This window comes from Aedes aegypti, chromosome 1, assembly GCF_002204515.2.
Source record: "Aedes aegypti strain LVP_AGWG chromosome 1, AaegL5.0 Primary Assembly, whole genome shotgun sequence".
Taxonomy (NCBI): Eukaryota; Metazoa; Arthropoda; class Insecta; order Diptera; family Culicidae; genus Aedes; species Aedes aegypti.
In genome coordinates, this window is record NC_035107.1 from 299,198,845 (window position 1) to 299,220,792 (window position 21,948).

The following is a 21,948-nucleotide window of genomic DNA, read 5'->3' on the forward strand; positions in this document are numbered from 1 at the left end:
TTCAGTCCATGGTTGTTATTAAATGAAGGACCTTGCAGTTTCACGCAAAAGGTGATAACGGAGACTTCATTGCAAAATCGTACATCAAACTTTGCTGGATTTTCCTGCAGAATTTATCGTCTCGCATAGGTTATTTCGCCGTCGTACACCGAAGTTCAGGATTCGGAGTCTCCTGCGATGGCTTTCGTCCGTTAACTGGAGGTACAGCGTCTGGCCAAACTCTTTCCTATCCCTTACCGTTAAGAGAGATCCATTATCGTTGTGAGTGGAAATGCTGGGGAACAGGAAGAGTAGAAGTTCACCTGACTGAAGAAGTTTAAGGAATAGATTTTCTGATTATTCGTTATACGGAATAGGATGGAGGTTACTGTTATCCGATCACAGCATATGTTTCTATAAATTACTTGAGAACTTTCGAACACACCTTCTGAAACCATAAGATTCAGTCTTTTTTGTAACCCATGGGAAGCCCTTACACACTTATATTATTTCACCGACCCCAGTAAAACTTTTCGCCGAGAACCCAACAGCTGAGAATTCGGTAATTTTCAATGCCGAATCTCTTTACTTATTTTACCGAGATTTCGTCAACCCTAATTTTTTGCTGAGATTTCGGCGAACGTTACCGAGATTTGGTAAACGTTCACCGAGATCTAGGTGAATTTTTTACCGAGAATCGTCAAATTAATACCGAGATATCAGCTGTTGGGTTCTCGGCGAATCCGTTTAAGTGTGTAGGTTCCCCCAAAAATCCTACACGGAGACGGAATTCAACTCAATTTTGGGTTGTTTCAACGCAATTCCGTAGTTGAGCCCAATAACTCAATTTTGGCTAAATTTCCAAGGTCCCCACTAGGTAGTTTGGCTTTAATTCCATTAGAAAAATATACTCAATTTTGGGTTGATTTAACGCAAAATTGAGTTCTTTCGACCCAAACATAAGAAAAGTTGCATTTACCAAAATTTGGCTTATTGGGCCAAAGTACCCCCATTGGGTAGATGCAGCTCTCTCTATTTTTGACAACATTCGCGTGGGAGAAAGAGAAAACCGAGAGATTTTGGGTTGAAACTATAATCAATATACTTAATTTTGGGTAAAGGAAACTCAAAAATTAGGTAAAAATATTTCTCCGTGTAAGAATCGCTTGGGAACCTCTGTTGACTTTCTGAGAATGTAAGTAACACTTTTTCAATCCCTGTTTATTGTTTGGAAACCACCGACAATCTATAGAGAACCCTCCGGAAACCTTAAAAATCCCTTGCAAATCTGTTCGAAATCCTTGGGAGGCTTTGAAGTGCTCAAAGAATGCTTTTATTCTTTGGTTTTAACTTACTATAATCCTATATTTCTATTTTTTATGTAAATTATAGAGGTTTTAAACCACGCGGTTCATTCGCCTCTTGATTCTTGATTCCGTATTGAAAACCATTGAAAATACGTTTTTTGACACCGCAGGACATATAAAAAACCACAAATTATATCATATTTTCGAATATATTGGGAACCAATGTAACCTGTAAATAATAGCTTGATCGAAAACCTTTCCAGAATAATAACATACAAGCAGACATCATTTCGTGTTTCTAAATTGTTCTGAACCAATAAAATCTAATATAGTAACCAATGATTTACGGAGCAAATATCGTCAATGAAATCATCAAGAACACAGAAAGAATAGAGTGTATGCAGGACGAATGCCGATGAAATCATCGACATATGGAGAAATACTTCAAGATGTGGAAAGTCGACAAATCAGCAGGTTTGCCATCTTAAACTAAAGCTTGGCCCTTTTACAGATCTCTAATCATACTGCCAGTTTGCTAATTATTTTAAGGCATGGAACACATAAATATACATAATCAATGGAGCAGTTGGCTGTGACGATCTCTGCAAATGAAAACGCACAATACTAAGTAAGGGTAACACAATTTTATTGTAGTCACAAATCGCTGGTTAGATAAATGATATTCCTTAATCTTCTTTCCATTTCTTTCCATCGATTCACCTAAACTGCTCTCAAGCGTTCCTTAAACTTAAAATGTCCTATTAGTTGGTAATTCAGTACGGCTTTCCTCCGGGGGGAAATTTTCCCTCATCTTTTCCCTCATTTTATCTGGGTTGTTAAAATTTGATAACAATGCTGACGTAGCGCATCTTTCTTTTTTTTTGTTTCGCTTAGCTAGCTGCGCCTTTCTAATCATAACTAGTTTCTAATTGTCGCCTACTGTGCTGTGGGTTGTTACTCAAACTTTTGTAGATCTTTGGGGTAACGTTAGGGAAAAACTTAATAACATTGTAATTTATCGTTTTTTTTTGCTTGTCAAAGAGGAACATTAGCTGATTTGCAGTAGAGCGCCCCTGGTGTCTACTTAAGAAGAAAACAAAACTTTTCTCGTAATTCTAATGGGTTTAGCGTAAATCGGCGTCGGTATCACAATTGGTGTGTATGAAATTCGAACGAAAAACTTGATGAAATTTCGTCATTGAGCTTGAACAGCCTGAATCGACTGTCGATTCACCTGGCATGGGAAACGACTTTAAGGTAATAAATAAGGATTGAGAGAAACTGAGTTGGTGAAACACGAGGTCAAATTGACGATGAGAGTTAAAATAAAGTTTAATAAATACTGGCTGCGCTTCTGGGAGACCGAGCATCGATCGTTTAAGCTTGCAGCTTCGTTGGGGTGATGGGGCGTTTGGGGGCTTCCTGTTGTGGGGGCCACTTCCAGGTCACGGGCATGGCACTTTCGTAGTTGAAGTTGTACAGATGGGACTTGATGTATGCCAGCTTGTCCTGTGGTTCGGGGTATGTCGAGGCCAGTCCTGGAAGAATGCGAGTTGATTAGTTGTTGCGATCAATGGCGATCGATTGATAGATTTACCTTTCTCGTAAGCATACTTGGTGACTCCAACGGCGATCTCGAGAGAACATTCTCGAATTGCGCTTAGCGGTGGGTAGAGCGAACCCTTGTCCAGATCGTCCTGTGAAACGTGATCGGCAACGGCCTGGGCAGCGATCAAGAAGATATCCTCCGGGATATGGTGCGTTCCGGTGACGATCACGCCCAAGGCAACACCCGGGAAGATGTAGGCGTTATTTCCCTGGCCGGGGCTGAAAGTTTTGCCGCCATATTTTACCGGAGGGAACGGAGATCCCGACGAGAAGATACAACGACCCTGTCGAACATCAATGACATTAGAACTGAATCGATGATATATGATCGATTAAAGGACTTACCTCGGTATTCTCATAGGCAGCTTGTGCTGTGCATTCAGCCTTCGACGTTGGATTCGACAGAGCGAAAATGATAGGACGTGCATTGTTCTTCGCCATGGTTTGCAGAATCTCAGGCGTGAAGGCACCTCCAGCAGCCGAGGCACCAATCAAAACCGAAGGCTTGATCTCGCTAATGAGCTCAGCAAAGTTCTTCATTACGCGATGATCCTTGGCGTAGAATGCCTTGTGACCGCCCAGGCGACCTTCCGGACGACCCTTAGCCAACAGACCGTCAATGTCGAACAACCAGATCTTGTCCCGAGCTTCTTGCAATCCACAACCTTCCGCTTGCATGGCCTTGACTACCAAATCTGCGATACCGATCGCAGCTTCACCCGCTCCCAAGAAGCAGAAGGTATTCTCCGAAATCTTCTTACCGGTGATTCGCTTCGAAGCCAATAGACCTGCTACCGCTACCGAAGCCGTACCTTGGATATCGTCATTGAACGTACAGTACGTATCGCGATATTTATCCAAAAATCTGAATGCATTGTGGTTGCCAAAATCTTCGAACTGGATCAGCGTATTCTGACCGTACCGCTTAACCACAGCTTCCATGAACTCATCAATGAAATCGTCGTACTCCTTACCGGAAACACGTTTGTGACGTAGACCAACATACAGAGGATCCTCCAGCAAATCCTGGTTGTTTGTTCCAACATCAATAACAATTGGCAGACATTGATGCGGAGGAATTCCAGCCAAGGCAGTGTACAGGGCGAGCTTTCCGACCGGAATACCCATACCGCAAGCACCCAAGTCTCCCAACCCGAGAATACGCTCGCCGTCCGTCACAACGATAGCACGCACATCGTGTTCCGGCCAATTACGAAGCACTTCGTAAACATACCCACGATCGTTGATCGTGACGAACAGACCACGGGGTCGTCGGTAGATCAGACCAAACTTCTGACAGGCCAGCCCGACAGTCGGCGTGTACACGATCGGCATCATCTTCTCGACGTCCTCGGAAATCAGCTTGAAGAACAGCTTCTCGTTACGATCCTGCAGATCGACCAGGTACAGGTACTTGTTGAGATCCTCCTGATAGCGTGAGATCGAGATTCGGCACAGCTCGAGCTGTTCCTCCTGGGATTTGAATCGAGCCGGCTGCAACCCGTGGATACCCAGCGTCTGCCGTTCCTCCAGGGTGAAGGCCAAACCCTTGTTCAGCCGAGGATCGCGCAGGTGATCAATGCCCTGTATCATCGAGGGGCTGATGATGTCCCCGGTGACTTCATGGTAGTCCCGGGTTTGTTGTTGCTGGACAATGGCAGTGATGGCGGCCTTCGAGAGGGACCGCTTGGGTGACGCGGTGGCGGCCGAGATCGACTTTAGCGCCGTTGATGCGCCACTTGCTCTGGAATGGAGATAAAGAAGGACAAATTAGAGATAACGGAAAGAAGATATCGGTGGCAAAATGTGTCACCTAAAGCCATCTGTTTGAGTTGACAACAAAGTTGACGGAGGTTGGGACTGGTAAAAGTGATTTGAGATAGGTAGTTTGACGAAATGGTTTCTAAATTTAACCATTCGTTTAGATCGGATCTAGCACGGTGTGAGGCTTGACTCGAAGATGAAAATAGGAATCCAATCGCCAATCGATGTGGTAACCGCGAGAGGGTTTGTACTGTGTGGTAACAGATAGTGTACTGGTTTGAAAGCAAGTTCGAGGTTAAGATGTCAGCTGAGCAAAAGGTTACGTTGAAATACAGGGGACGAATTGGATTGATTTGGATTTTGCTTTGGTGCTGTGGGAAGCTGGTTTATTTAAGAAGATCATGAATCTATTCGGTATTATGAGTGAAAAGTGAACAGTTCTTATCAATCTTGAGCTAATAACTAAACTTATTCAGATTTTATTCAAACTTTGTAACTAAGCTTTTTTAAGAAAAAACAATTTTCACGAAAAAAAATCAATGAAGATAATATTTTTCAACTACCTTCCATCCAATGTTCTTTGATCCTAGTGGATTCATTTTATCTACAGTAAAACCTCCATGAGTAGATGTTCCATTATTCGATATCGACTCATGGAACCATACTTAAAACCAAAAATCACGGTTACTATTTCCGAAGAATATTTGTTCCATGAGTCGATATTTCTATGAGTCGATGGTTCTTTTAATATCGACTTATGGAGAAATTACTGCATATACTTAACACTGATTCAACTCCGATAATACACTGATACGTCCGATAATTCATTCGTGTTCAAGATATGTTTAATTGATCTTAAATCCGTTGAAGTTCGTCAAAATTAGTGGAACTCTAATATTCTCCTATTAACCCATATATGGGGAAAGGCAAAAATACAAAAATGGACTTTTTTAAATTTTGCCGATGAAAGATTTTTTAATACGCCACAAGCTTTTTTTGACTACCAAGGCCAACTTATAGTGGAAAAAGATCGGAGGTTCATGCAAGTTCGATAATATGTGTGTTGCAGCACACCGTGAGGCGTATAGACCATGCTGCTACGTCCGGTCAGAATTCACCGGAGTTATTCGTGTCCGGCTGCTAACATCCACAGCCAATGTGGCTTCTTTGGCCAAAACTCAGACCATTGTACGGTTGGAGTTGTATGGCGCAGTGCTGGCGTCAAACAGGGTAACGCTTGTGAACCGCCCGCTGAGTTACACTTGTGGACTGATTCGTCCACTGTCCTGCACTGTTTGGAATCACCACCATCCTGATGGATAACTTTCGTAGCCACGTTTCCGGTACATCCAATCCAGCTGATCCTCTTTCCCGTGGTGTAAATCCAGTCGAAATCAAACAAAATTCTCTCTGCAGAAATGGCCCTGACTGGCTGAGTGGCCCAATAGCGAATTGCCATCGCTCGATCACACTGGACGTCAGAAGCAAAGGTTAGTGTAGCTATGGTAGCTAGTGTTGATTACAACTTTAATGATCATCTGTTCAGCCGATACTCGAACTTTAGCAAGCTTCGTCGTTCCGTCGCATATTGGATGCGATATTTCCGAGCCTTGAAGGCAACTGCTCACAAAGCTGTGATTGAGCTTTTCGAAACCTTAACCAGCCTCGATATCCGTGAAGCAGACATCGCACTATCACGCTGAGCTCAACGTGAATCTTTCCCAAACGAGATTTACAGTCTACTATCCGGGTAAAGCGTGCCTACACAGTAACCAATGAAATGGTTGAAATCACATATTAACGAGGAAGGTGTCATCAAAGTCGGTGGGAGACTTGGATATGCCGCCGTGTACGATGATCTAAAATACCCGATTGTCCTCTCTTCCAAACATCCACTGTCCAGTCTGTAAGCCAAGCCACGGTGTGCCAGATACCGTTATTAACAGAAAAAAATGTCCAAGAATTTGGCACCCACCATTCGAAAGATATATCACTCAAGCATCTTCTCCGTGAATTTGAAAATATTTTAACGAGTTATCGTGATTTGAAAGTTTTGAGCTATTTTGGAGGGGAAATTCACATGCTTATAAACATTCCCCAACGCTGCATCATTATTAACTTGTAAACCAGCCAAGTTATCACCAGCTTTGCATTAAGCATTCAAAACATGTGATATCCAAGCACCTTCTCTACAAATTTGAAATCATTTGGTCGAGAATATCAGAAGTAACAGTGATTTGAATTTTTATGATTATTTATATGAAGTTTAAATTAGAGCTTATTTATATGCCTTTATTATGAAAGTGTACATAATTTACAAATAAAAATGTCTATACGACAGACCCTCGGCATTCAAGAGATACAGTAGTCAATTATTTCCGCAGTTAGTTTGAGAAAATTTTATAAAAAGACAACATAACTAGAGTACTTTGAAGTTTTGGAGTCATTAAGATTTTTTTTTCAATCGTCTAAAATAGAGTTTGCAACACGCATTTAATAATTGCGACACAAATTAACTAAACAGATTTGCATTCAACTTGTACCTTTCATTGAAGAAAACCAGTGCTTCGTTAAATCACAAGCAAATGGATTCGTTTTTGTTAATTTTGTATCATTTCCGCGCGTTTTGCGGGACAGTGTTTCGTTATGGCCCAAATAAGCATATTGGTGAAACTGAATAATTTGAAAGTGGCACCTTGTTGTTCAGTCAAGTTTGGATTATCAACTGGTGAGATCGCTAAATATGATGGTTCACATATTATTCATGACAGCGAAGGGGATACGTTTATATATGTGTTTGTTTAATTAATAGTCAGTAGGATTTTATTGTATAAATTAACATTGTTTCACGTTTTGCAAAATATGTGAATACAACAAGACTAATATTTTGTTTAGTTCCTTGAATTATTCGATACTACGAGTGTCGACTTTTCTTTTAGATACTGATAGATTACCTTTTTGGATTGATGTTGCATGATTTGCATCATGCAAAATCTTTGAATGGTTCGTCATCAAAGGTATCGTTATATTGAATCTTCAGTCATGTTTTGTGCATATAAATATATATTGAAGAGGCTCTAAAATACAATTCATTCGCCTCCCAACTTTTTATTTTATTTTATTCATTATGTTGTTGAATTCATCTTGTTTTGAGGGAGGTATTACAAGGTATAATCAGTGAAAATGATGTGATGATCCCTGAAGGACTATACTGTAATAAAGCGTTTTGTTAACATGACGAATCTGTAATATAACCCCTTCCAATTTTCCAAACTCCCATTGACTTCTCGTGGAAGTGCAGAGGATTCTAACGACTTCCTCAAAGATAGTAACACGTAAATATTTATTCCAGAACCCCAATTGACCTGTATTCGGATGCAGCAGGACGCGGTATTGCTTAGTACAAGGAATGAGAACTCCATTACTTACACACTAAGAGTGCTGCGGTTAAGGTGATTTTAGAACGAAGCCAGAACTCAAATTTTCAAGAGCACAAGACTTGAGAACCAAACAGCGCTCCGCGTTGAAAATTTATCCCATTGGTCACCACAAGCAAGCCAGTAATTTGATTGATTTTCGACGCGATCTATTGTCATATTCTCCAGTCTTGTGCACTTGAAAATTCGAAGTTTGGCTTCGTTTCATAATAACCTTAATCCTAAGTAGCATCCGTTGGTTCCTTGTGCATGTATTACTTTTGTAATAACGGGGAAGCAACAGTAGGCGGTCAATCATGCTATTAAATCACATTGATCAACAAATTGATTAAAAAATTGTTGCAGTTAGTAGTGGTAAAAGCATTGACCATGGTAATTTAATAATCAAAATATACTTCCAAAACTTCAAAGTACTTTAGTTATGTTGTCTCTAGATAAAGTATACTCAAACTAGCTGGGAAGATGCTTGAATAATACATCTTTTGAATGTCGAGTGTCAGTCGTATGGACATTTTTATTTATAAAATCTGTGCATTAATATAACAAAGCCATAAAAAAGCTCTAATTAGAAATAATGGTAAATATACAAATTACTGTAACTTCTGATTTTCTCGACGAAATGATTTCAAATTTACAGGGAAAATGCTTGGATATCACATGTTTTGAATGCTTAATGCAAAGCTGGTGGTTACTTGGCTTGTTTACAAGTTAATAATGATGCACCGTTGAGGAATATTAATAAGCATGTGAATATCCCATGCAAATAGATCAAAACCTTGAAATCACGATAACTTTCGATTCCCTCGCTAGAATATTTTCAAATTCAAGGAGAAGATGCTTGAATACTATATCTTTCGAATGGTAGGTGCCAAATTCTTGGACATTTTTTTCTGTTAATAACGGTTTCTGGCACACCGTGCAAGCACTACCATCGTATTCTACTACATGCTGGCCCCCAATTGATGCACGCCACCATTTGCCACAAGTTCTAGATCATCGGTGGCCGCAAACTTGTTTGCCGCATGTCTCACCAGTGTCACGCGTGCTACCGAACCTAACCCGCTTTGGTGCAACAGAGCATTGCCGATTTGCTGTCTTCGCGACCATCAAGACCATTCGCCGTTCCCCGAACGCCAGTTTTCCGAATGACCCATTTCTCCGAATGTCATTTCCCCGAATGACCCGTTTCCCCGAAAAGTGTAGCAGTTCAAATAGGTGCTATAATAGTTTTCAGTGGCAGAATGGTGAATTAGAAAGAACTGGCAGCAAACAAAAGAAAGAGGTATTTAGTCATTCTGGTATAGTCCAGAATGTTGCCAAATATGCTGAGCACTAGTAAGAACCGCCAATCAAATAAAGAAGGGTGCATATCAGATGAACAGTACGTTCACGCCCCTGATAGAGTAAAGTGGGGCAAAAGTTCGAGTGGGGTAAGAGTTTCTTTTCAAGATTTCCAGCTCAATTCAAAACAAATCTTATAAAGGTCATGGTGGTTCGAATGCTATTCAAGCAAGAGACTTTCAATCCAAATATCATAAAAATCGATTGGGATTTGGAAAAGTTATTACTGTTTGTTGTTTTTCGACGTGAATATTGTAATTTTTGGTCAAACTTTCGTTGCATGGAACCAATTGAAAATAAAATCTTTTTCAATATTTTATGTAAGGGCGTTTCTAGGCCTATCATAAGGTTGTTTTGAGGTGTATTAGTTTTTGCATAGATGCTTGAAAACAATTTTTGGCCCATATAGGGGCAAAAGTTTGAATCAGCGGGGCAAAAGTTCGACCCATGTATAAAATCACGGAAAGATTTGCAAATTGCCTAAATTCCACATATTATCTTCAAATTCAGTTAAATTTGTCTGATCGTGTGAAAATTGTCACCAAAATTTTACATTTCCACATAGTTTTGTGAAAAACTGCTATTTTTGAGTATACTACAATTAACCCGGTTTTGGGCAATTTTTTGATGAAAATTTAGTGTGTATTTTTAGTCAAACTTAAGTTTACGGCTGGTGTAAAGTATGCCTATCATAAAAGGATCGATATTTTGTGTTTTAGCCAGCGAACTTTTGCCCCACACTAGATTCGAACTCTTGCCCCACCGGTGGGGCAAAAGTTCGAATAAGACAATTAAGTTTGTTTGTTCAGCAAAATTATAGCCAATATGTAGACGGTTCACTGTATGGTATTTGTTTTGTTTTAACTGCTATTGTTTTCCTGGAAACTTTGATTATACCACTAAGGTCGAACTTTTGCACCACCTTACTCTATGTATAAAATTATGACAAATATGAGTGCCAAAAACTTTTCGGGGAAGTGGGCTGTTCGGGGAAACGGAATATGCGGGGAACTGGCATTCGGGGAACTGGCGTTAGGGGAAATGACATTCGGGGAAAAGTAGCACAACCCATGCAAGTTCAGGTTAGATACAAGCTTTTTTACCCTAAATTCATCATGATCATCCGTATTCAAACACTCGCATACAAGCTTGGAAATATCATCATCTGTTGTACTACGATCAACGTTGGTTATAAACAAAGAGAGTACCTTAAAAGGGGTAACTTTGATAGTTTTTTCGAAGTAAACTTGATTATTTATGCATACTAATTCAAAGAATTATTATTTTGTATTTTTAAAACAAGCACTGACATCCTAGCTATCGATTGCCGTTGACAGATTGGCAAAACATTTATTTTGAATGGATATATAATTTTTCATATAATCGAAAGTCGGTTTTCTGTTCTGGGGTAACTTTGATAACGGTGTATAAATCGAACAGAATGGAATGAATTCAGAACATTTATAAGGCATTGCATACCTCTAGGCGTTTAACGTTGTATGGAAAGTTATGACTTATATTAAAAAAATGGTCCCAGTTTGTGAAAATGCGTTTCGCTAAAAGATTTGAGACCATATTTAAGTTCTATGATAAATAAGCTGCCCGAGATAAGTGACCAGTCATATATTAGTTGATAATACACAATTATAACATGTGTGTTACTCGGGATCAAAGATACCCCGTTTTACGGTAGTACAAAGCATCTCTGAAATTATTTCGAGCCTCAAATGTGCCTTTGTCGCTGCTGCTCATAGAATCGCGCGCATTCGTTTCTTCGGTACCGTAATCCGGGGTATCATTGATCAGCGGGGTAACATTGATCGGAATGACTCATCTCGTAAAAAGTTCGTATCATCATTTATTGATGGAACATTTCCAAATCACGAATGGTGCTTCTCTTTCTTATATTCATAAGCTAATGTAAGTGAGGATTTTTGTGAAAATTGCGTTTACATTATGCGTAAATTTGTCAACTTTTCGAAACAATGATTTCAATGGGTAAGGATGACACTACCAAAGATTCATGTCTCACATAACTTCTGCAAATGATATGCGCAAGGAAAATGCGGTTCTTACTAAAAATGGCATCGCCGAAAACGATTCCGTTGTCAAAACTTTCATAAGTATGCTCAATTAGGCAACATTAACGAATTACTGTAAAGAATATAGATTTCCCTTATGAAATTGCCTACCTTTAGGCGTATTCCGTAGTTCTAAGTGTTTTTATTTTAAAATAACTCAAAAAGTAAATGACATGTAAGCATTTGGCTTTCATATTCGGCTTCGGGGGCCATGATTTAAGAAAGTAACGATATTTTCAATATAACCGAACGTTGTTTACATAGGTGATCAATGTTACCCCATATCAGCTAAATCAAAAAATCACTTAAAACATTTTTTTAAACATGCTTTAATCTTTCAAAAAACAAAATGCAGTATACAGTCACAAGCTATGGGTGGCAGTACTTTTTTTAAAAATATAAAATTTGCAACATTAGCATTTTCAAACGAAATATTTAAGAAATATACAAAAAAATGATCAATGTTACCCCGGATTACGGTACCGTCGAACAGAAAATCACTTTTCAATGAAGATAAAACAGGAGTGGATGCTGCTGGTGCCTTCTTACGATCGATAGCAATTAAGCATTTGTTGCACTGCATTATTTTGATCGTGGTCACTCACAAATGTATGAAATAATGACTGTTGATTAAACGGAGCTCTACAGTCAATTGTTTTAGGCTCAATTTAGGCTGATATTCTACGTGCATTCATCACAATACTGCAACTTTGATCAGCAATGATTGGTTTTAGATTTACACACAATTTATGCAGATGCAAAAACACAAATTTTAGCAGAAAAACTAGCAGAGTAAGACAAACAAACAAGCAGTCACAGAAGCAAGCACTCACATGAACAGTGTGTCATGGTTTCCGACACTGATGAAGGGATGGTTGGCTGTGATGGATGCAACAACTGGACATCCAAAACCAAGAAAAGTGGTTCCGAAAAAGCCCTATCGAAGAAGTTGGATTTAAACCGGAAGAAAAGAGCTAAAGGTAAGAAGTCTCGTGCTGTAGATGATGCTTCCAACAAGTCTAGCGCCAAGTCGGATCATCAATCGGACTCGTTGTTCAAAAAGAAGCTGAAAGCCTTGGAAAAGGAGCAACGAGCGAAAGAAAGGGAGATAGAAGAAGAATGCCAACTCTGGGAAAAACGTATGGTTATGGAGCGGATTCTGAAGGAGAATGGAGACCGAGATGCGTCAGCGCGAAATAAAGCAGGAGGAAGAGCTGCTGAAAAAGGCGTTGCGAGAAATAACAAGAGCATTCGGATCGAATGGAGCGCATGCGGAAAGATTACCACGCGAAAATGGCAGATGTGGAGGAGAAGTTGAATAATTCCGTATTACAAAAGATAAGAGTGGAGAAGAAAGATGCCAATCGTATACCGCCAAGGCTGCAGGACGAGGCTAGAGGAATAAAAGGAAAAGGATCTGATTTGCACGAGAAGATGTCGGAGCTCGATGACCAGGAGGAAGAACCCGAACAAGAAAGCTCGGACGGTGATAGCGAAGAATCAACCAGCTCAGAAGAAGAGGAATGCAATGAAGATTGCGAAGAAGAATCCGAGGAGGAATCGGAAATAGAAAGAAGAATGAGAAACAGGTAAACAGGAAAGTGGCATGTCGAACAACTCTGCAACCACCTTGAAGCTACTGACATGAAACAACATCTCGTCAATCCTTTGTTGCTTCAAAATCTGCTGGATAAGCTACCGTCATCTGATAAAAGAGAGTGGGTCCGTTTTAAAAATAATAAACGGAAGGTGAATTTGAGGACCTTTTCCGACTTTTGGTCGCGAAATTAGAACTGTTAAGTCCGACAGAGTAGGCATGAAAGAGAAAGGCGCAGTCTACACCCACAGTACCACAGTACACCAGAACATTCAATGGACCCCGAGCAGAAGAAAATAACTCCTGAATACCAAACTAAGGTATTCCATACCAGATAATTTCCAATACCTACAACCTGAATGAGGTATGAATGAGCCCTGCATAAGAGGTAAAATACCTCAAATAATATCTCAAGTATATTCTACGAACACCAAACTAATAATTAGATCAAGTATTGTAATACCTCAATAATATTTGATGGATTTTCATATAAAAGTGAAATTTTTCAATAGTAGTTCAATACCTCCAGCAGACCTCAATAGCTGTCTAATACCTCAATGAAGTATTTTGTATTGTATTAAAGATTTTTTTCAATACCAGTATAGGGTAGGTGTACCAATTATGGATGCAATATGTCAACAGTACGGATAAAAATCAAGTTTTAACCGCGTTCCTAAAACGTAAGCATGACTTGTTGGTGTTAATTACTAGTTTGAAGCCGTGCGAAGCAGTTGAATTAAACAGTTTCAGTACTAAATTGACTTTAAGCTTCTAAAAAATTGTTTTAAAAAGCGTTGTCTTTGTACCAATTATGGCAATAGCGTTCCTAGCATTCGACATAAAAATGTCCCAATTATGGACTATCGAATATTTGCACGTAATGAACTCAAAAATCATCCAGAGATGACAATAATACAACGCGAATATGTAATGAAGTGATTGCTTATAGAATTTTCCAAAATTTTTGTGTTAAATACATGTTAAATCAATTTATTGCAATGGGTTCATGGGAGCAAATTAATTTTCGAAAAGGAGTCGAAATGTAGTGAGAGGGAAAATTCAAAACTAGAGTGTCACTGAAAACCCCCCTCTACCATGAAATTAGCATCTTCCGCTTTTATACATTTTCGAACGTGTGATTGAAAAATCTTAGCAATTGAGTACAAAACATGAAGATAATGCCTTACTGAACCTTCCCGTCGTGGAAGTCACCAGTAAAACAGCTTTACTTCTTTTATTTCACAGATCAAAAAATGTAAACAAACTGTCTCCAGAGTATCACCATAATTGGGCTTTCATACACTCCTTGTACCAGTTATCGATATAGTGGAAATAACACGATTTCCAGCTTAAAACAGTAGATATGATAGCTCACCAGCTAAATTTATTCATTTGTTCTCACTAGGCAACATACATTATTCGGTTGAAGCAGTTTTTCCGGATGAAAACATACATTTCGTAAGTGGTGCAAACTGCTAAGAAGGTGACAAATGTGTGAGGCAAAATTTTCAAATGTTCATTTTTCGAAGCTTATTGCACGAATGTTCTTATCAAGATTTAGTTACCATCAAAAACAAATAGGTTTATCATTCCTATGAATATAAGGACTTTAGGGCTATGTCTTTTGCCGATCGGATAAAAATCGTGGAGAGGGAAAAAGTTTGTAAAATCTTCCTAAATGAACATGGAAAAGCACCATGCAAGTTTAAAATTCGTTGCGACATTGAAGAATGTGACGAACGTCATCATCCGCTCCTGCATCCAGATGAAACTAGGGTTGTAATGAACACACATTTTCAATTACAAGGTGCAATCCTGTTCCGAATGGTTCCGGTGAAATTGTACTGTGGAAATCGTATGGTGAAGACACTGGCGTTTTTGGACGAAGGAGCGTCAATAACGTTAGTGGAGCGGTCATTGACAGACAAATTGGGCGCAGTAGGAGTTCACGAGCCGCTAACAATCACCTGGACAGCAGACGTCACACGGGATGAAAGAAGCTCAACGAAAATAAACCTCTGGGTATCTGGAAATGAAGAAAAGTTTCTATTGAAGGCAGTGCAGACCATAAAGCAACTTCTGTTGCCACGACTGTCTGTAGATGTTGAAGAAATGAGTGCAGCGTATCCATTCCTTCGTGATGTACCATTTTATTCATATCCAAGTCAGCGACCAGGTATGCTGATTGGCCTGAATAACCTGCATGCTATCGTTCCAATGGAAGCCAAAATTGGTGAGCAAGGAGAACCTATCGCTGAGAAATCCAAACTCGGTTGGGCGGTGTACCGGGCCGATGAAGAAGCCTCGAGAAGGAAATTTTCTGGGATACCATCACAAAGTTTTCAATGAAGATCTACACGATATATTGCGCGATCACTCCCAGTTGTTGACCGGTCCGAATTTGCTCACTCCTTTAACAAGCGTAATCAATCGTTTCCGTGAGCGTCCAATCGGATTCGGAGGCGATATACGTGAAATGTATCACCAGATACTCATACGAGAAGCCGACAAAAGCGCTCAATTATTCGTTTTCCGTAATAGTCCAGATGAAGCGTATACGTCATGGACGTCACTTCGTTCGGATCGAAATGCTCTCCGAGTTTAGCGTAATATGTAAAAAACCGAAATGCTCATGAGTTTGTGGAACGGTTTCCTGAAGCCGCCGACGCGATAGAAAAGAAACACTACGTCGATGATTATGTTGATAGTGTAGACACGGTCGAAGAAACCATCGACAGAGCGAAAGAGGTTCGATTCGTTCATTCGGAAGGCGGTTTCGAAATTAGTAACTGGGTGGCTAACTCCGGCACATTTCTCGATAACTGGGCAAAGAAAAGGCGTCGCAAGCGGTGCATTTCAACCGTGACAATGAGAACGGAACTGAAAGGGTGCTTGGAATCGTCTGGGACCCGAAGTATGATCAATTTTCGTTTTCGATGGAGCATCGACATTATGTGAAACCGTATCTTCTAGAAGGTGTTCGCCCGACAAAGAGAATTGTTCTTAGCAGTGTCATGGGGTTTTTCGACTCGCTAGGTTTGTTCACGCCATTTACAATCCATGGAAAATTAATAGTCCAAGAACTGTGGCGTACTGGTTGCGAGTGGGTTGAAGAGATAGATGATGATTTCCTTGCTGAATGGGATCGATGGACTGGACGATTGCCGAGCGATTCCGAAATTCGCATCCCGCGTTGTTATTTCGATGGCAGCTGTTCAACGTCAATCGATTGCTTGGAGCTTCATGTTTTCACTGATGCCAGCATTCACGCGTATGGTTGCGCGGCATACTTTCGAGCAGTGATTGATGGAATAGTCAAATGTTCGCTGGTTATGTCTCGCAGCGCGGCGTTTTCTCATTAACGTTCAAGTTACTTCACGATGGCGAAGAATAGTCGTACGCTTTGTGGAAAACTGTCGCAGGAAAAGGAGCGGCGAACCAATTCTTGTGTCGAAGGCTTGCAACTCAATGGTGCGATACATAAAAGGAAACCCAAAGCGAATAGTCCAGTCTCTGTGTCAAAAGGAGCTACAAGCAGGCGAAAATGTTCTACTGAAGCAAGCTCAACATGATAGCTTTCCGGAGGAGATCAAGGTGTTGGAAGCTAGACGAGATTTTAGCTCAACGGTGTATATTGACAAATCGAGCTGGCTCTACCCGTTACGTCCGATTCTTGATGCTGACGGAGTCATGGATGGTATGGATGGTAGATTATCTTTATGAGAAGTAGTTCATTCCGACCAAAAGCTCCCGATAATTCTACCCAGGCGCCACGAGGTAACACTTAAGATCATACAGAGCTACCATGAAAAGTTTGGGCATGCAAATCGGGAGACAGTGTTTAACGAACTTCGGCAACGATTCTTTATTTCCAAGCTACCGTCGGTGGTAACGTCAGTCGCAATAGGGTGTTCATGGTGTCGTGTCAATAGGTGTCAACCACAAGTCCCGTTGATGGCACTGCTTCCAGCTCCGCAGCTACGTCCCTTCTGCTCAGTCGGGGTCGACTATCTTGGTCCAATAGAAGTAACAGTTGGTCGACGGAAAGAGAAAAGAGTAGAGTAGAGTATTTGCCCAGTATCAATCGGCGGACGAAGTGGCATGATGAACAAAGGATTCTGAAAGTGGGGAATCTGGTAGTCGTTGTTGATGGAGATCAACTAGCGATGGTTCGGACGGTGAAAGGTATTTTCAGGAGAGCCGTAGCAAACCTGGCAGTGGTTGAAATTCCTGGTAAAACCGGAACTGATGGAACAGAACCGGAGTTACGGGCTGGGGTGTGAAGAACCCACTGAACTGGTTGCACGGTTTAGCTCAATTGCTTGTCTAGATCTATACGATATCATTGGATAACTAGGAAGCTAGGGTTGTGCACCGGCAAGGTCCCAGTTAATACGCTGCGTAATTACTGTATTCAGAATTACCATCTAATTGATAAGAACTAGTACCGTAACGAACCGTGGTAGCCGGCTGATCAAATTCTTATTGCAAGAGGAACAACAGGAGAAACTATCTTGTAAGTCAGAACAAAATTTGTAATAATGTACTTATTTTATGACCATATTAAAATTGCAGTTTTGAGCTGCTTGTAACTTGTAATAAGGCATTATTGTCGGCGTGGTAAGATAAAACGGTATCTCGCAGAGGTTGCATTTTTCTCAAAATCCATGCGAGAAACTTAACTTCGGAAGTGGTGCATTCGATTCGCATTCGGATGCGCTCTTACGCATCCAACTAGCGAAGTAGGGTATCTTGCATGGATATAATAAAAAACATCCATTTTCGGAGAAATGCATTTTCTAATGTTTGACGTAGCTTACAATACCATTCCCAGCCTTGCTGCTGACATTTGATCCCATAGCACTAATTACTACAAAGCGAGAGTGCTACCAAACGTCACACCCTCAATCAACTCTAAATGCTCCTTCTATCATTCATCGCAACACGACACTCTGTTGGCATCATTACTCCAATTAAGTGAATCTATTCGCACGCAAATATCTCTCCATTATCACATCACATGTATCGCCAGCGCTAATATCCATCCACAAACATTGGAGCACAGCCATCCGCAACTGGACTGACGAAGCGTGTATCAACTTCCGCTCACGCTCTGCCAGCTGATATGTTTGTTTGCTCTCCAACTTATCACCTCGGAGATCTGGGACAACCCGAAAGTGATAAAAATCCGTGTAAAGTATCCAACAACAAAGACGTAGCCCCCCGCGAAATGCGCATTCTCAGAATACGCACTCCCACAAACACTACGCTTGTCAGTTAACCGCCGCTCCGTATACAAACGTCATGGCCTACTTCAAGGTCAAAGCATCATCGCTACGCTCTTTGTATATCGCAGTAAGCGACGACGACGACGACTGGATGTCTATGTGGGACTCGTAATTAGGTCACAGCAAGCGGTGGTAAAATAATTGAGAGCTTGCGATTTATTCAAATTGTAGAACAGCAACAATTCTGCATATGACTGTTCCCGGTGCACAGAAGTGACAACTTAAGCGTTCTCTAATTGAAGTGGATCAAGTGCGATACTCTTGTCAGCATATCTGTTTTATTTTTTGCTCAGGGTTACTGATAAAATGTATACAAACAAAACAGGCGACCAGAAGGAGGCACAACCATGTGACGGAATGGAGACGCAGCGTAGTTTGTGTCATGAGGAGTGTGCGCGTGCTTTGAAACTCTCTTTCGCAGGAAACTCGCTCGCTTGCTCACCAGGAAAAACTCAATGAAAGGAAAAAAACATTTCGAACGGTTTTCTACTATTACGTCACCAATCGTTCAGTGGTTTCGTCGGGGGATGATTTTACCCCAGCTCGCCTAATTTGCATGAAATCCAGTCGTGGTTAATTACGCGAAGCCGTAGCAATCGGTAGTTAACCGCTTTGTTTAGCGGAATTCCACGACCACTCCAGGCACGTCTCAATGACACACACACATCCACACAACTGGAATCAATCAAGTAGCCCATCGAATTCCGATTTCCGAAAATTCTGGATGGAGCCCTACTAGATTGGAATCACCAACTCGTCCGAACAAAGTGACACAATTTCAAGGTTTTCACTTAACGTCTACGTGAGGACACTTACATAACTTGTCTCGCTAGCATTTTGTCGCTATTTTTGGGCCTATTTTATCCCCACAGAAACCTTGCACAGGTTGCTTCGATCTGGCACCAATTTCGCACTCCACAAAGAAGAAAAATTTCCGCACACCTTTCACTCTCGGTCGCGTAAAGCTGATTTCGCTTTTGAACTCGACCGGTTCTGCCCGTCTACCGTCGAACACTTTCGGGGACCTTTCCAATTCCTGAAACGTCGCAACACCCGCACAGGACCTTCAGGGTCACTAGCAAAATTTCTCGAAATTTTGCTCCAAAAAACGCGAACCAAACTCACTCCTACCGTTCTACTTTCTGTCTGACACGGCCGTCTCCTGACTAGCGCTAGCTCGCTTGGTCTGCTCTTTGCTTGGATATCAATGAAGGGCGAAAATGCTCTCCCCTTCTCGCGTGGCAGAAAGCACACCGTGTGGGCCATCATCTCAGTAGGCAACGTGCGCGAAATCGTCCTCTCTCGCGAGAGCGAGCAAGCGAACGGGCGAACCCACCATATGTATGAAGAAGAGTATCCATCCGTCCGTCCGTCCGTCGACGCTCCGTTATCCATAACCTGCAACAACGAGCGAGCAGTACAATGTTAGGTACTTTGCAGAACCGGTCCGTTTCGGTTTTGCCAGCTGTCAGCTGGTTGGCAACTACGGTCGCGAAAAAATGGGGGCTTCCTAGGGAATCCATGGTTGGTGAGAAGATCTACGAGTTATGGGGAAAACCAGCTTTTTTACTAGTAAGATGATGTGATCATCGTTAGCTTTACTCACTAGAGCACAAGCATGATCATAGAATACCATGAAATTCTCGTTTTCGCATAAGCATCGTATCGCTTAGTGTATTTTTAAACACCGGCTAATGCTTCCAGTGGACCATGTTGTCCATTAAAGGGTGCACCTTGCTAAACATCTGTTGCAACGCCCAGTAAGGGTATGCGAAATACCGAATGATTCCGTCAAACACGCTTCGAAACGAAATTCCGCGGAATTCCACGGAATTCATACAAGCGGAATTTTTATTTTACGATTTCGTTTCGTTTCGCTAAATTGTAAAAACATTTCCGCAGAAAACTGAAAACAAACGGAATAAAACGGAATTTCGCGAAATTTCGATTTTTATTTCGAACAAAAACGGCATAATAGCAAGCATCAAAGATTTCCGCCACCTGAGTAAATCCAAATCATTGTACAAAGACAAAGAGTGCTAGTGAAATGCAAGCCAGTACGGTCGGAATACACGAATAAGATTCCGGGTGATTGGTGTCGTATTTCATAAAAATAAAAATTATTACGAAACCCCGTGCGATGTCCACGATTGTGCTAACATATGATGATATGATGGAGCCGTTGGTTTTCAGCCAACTAATGGACGAAGACAGAACAGATGAATGCAATTTGTACATTGTTGTATCGGGACACTTTGAGGTTAAGGTGGAAGCGAATCAAAGCCACACTTCAAATCTTAATTCAACATTGAACAGATCTTGTTCATTCCGTGGCCAATCGATCAAGGTTTTAGCTTGAACCGCTGTATGGTTCCTTAGATTTGTGCTCTTGAAATTTGGAGGTATGACTTTCTTTTTTTTTGCTTAAACGAGGAAGATGCGTACATAGACCAATACAACTGCCTGCGTAGTAGTGCAATGTTGACAAAATTCTAATTGTATGCTATGATAACTGTCACAACGTTGCTTTTGTTTGCTGTGAGAAAGCAAACATAAACAGAATTGCTGCGGAGCATTCACATACTTGTTGGACTGACGTTGATCGAAAGCTCAAATGACGTCAAACAAACATCGATACGATTTCATTCTTGGTATTCGCGGCAGTTTGCTTGTAGACCTCTATTAGTTTATTTCAAATAAACTAGGTTTCACGCAGTGCCTGACCAGCTACTCCCCCTCCCCTTTTGTAGCGTACCACAATTACCACAATCACTTATTATTACAAGTATCGGATGCAAAACACGGCAAGGCATGCCATACCAATGAGAATATATAACGAGGTGAGGAAGAAGACATTTAGTGTGCGTTACATCCATGTACGGTGCAAAATGTTTCACATCTACAAGCGAGTGAGCTCCCATAAGAAACCGTCTAAGTTAGTGAAGTAGTTATTTTTGTTTACTTTTTTCTCTTTACTAATACATAGCCATTGCTTCTTCTTCCACACCTTGGTATATATTCTTATTGATGCCATACCATTGCAATTGTTTTAACCTTTACAATACCAAGTACCGTATTCCGGGGGCAAATTGATCACTGGGGCAAATTTGATCAGGTCGGTGCCAAAGCACATTTCTCGCATACTCTGAGATAACGCCCTGAAAGCCATTGGTAGCCACGTGTGTAGCTCGTTGTTTCTGAGCAAAAGAAAGAATAAGCATTCAAACCAACATCACGGCAGGTAGATAATGATCCTTTCTTTCCCATAGCGTTGTTAAATAACATGAAAATTCATTCAAATTCTCAGAATCAACGGTTACCAATGGCTTTTAGGGCGAGATCAGAAGTCATGCGAGATTTCCTCCTAAGATTGCTGAACGTTTCGTTGGAATAACATACATTCCATTTTTTCTAGTTTATAGATGTCTAATGATGATTTTGAACTTCGTGGCCGTGCGGTTAGTGTAACCAAGCATTTAGCCGCATCGCACCAAGAAGTGTGGGTTCGATTCACGCTTTAGGCCGAAAAAAATTTCGTCAGAAACG

The 21,948-nt window shown here is 40.9% G+C and overlaps 1 protein-coding gene across 1 annotated transcript; it reads right to left on the reverse strand.

The window, feature by feature from the left end:
• Positions 1-1,915: 1,915 nt before the first annotated feature.
• LOC5568365 (NADP-dependent malic enzyme) lies at positions 1,916-19,580 on the reverse strand. The gene is made up of 4 exons (XM_021838240.1): positions 19,219-19,580; positions 3,240-4,638; positions 2,884-3,178; positions 1,916-2,824 (listed from the first exon to the last, which is right to left on the reverse strand). Exons 1-4 carry the CDS (start codon positions 19,236-19,238, stop codon positions 2,664-2,666), a joined length of 1,875 nt encoding a protein of 624 aa, XP_021693932.1. The 5' UTR covers positions 19,239-19,580; the 3' UTR covers positions 1,916-2,663.
• Positions 19,581-21,948: the final 2,368 nt, after the last annotated feature.

Excerpts from the sequence above, each read along its gene's own strand:
- LOC5568365 (XM_021838240.1), bottom strand. The coding sequence starts at position 19,238 with ATGCTAGCGAGACAAGTTAT. Across the intron at positions 4,639-19,218 it reads ATGCTAGCGAGACAAGTTAT|AGCAAGTGGCGCATCAACGG; the intron begins GTAAGTGTCCTC and ends TCTCCATTCCAG. Across the intron at positions 2,825-2,883 it reads CAAGTATGCTTACGAGAAAG|GACTGGCCTCGACATACCCC; the intron begins GTAAATCTATCA and ends GCATTCTTCCAG.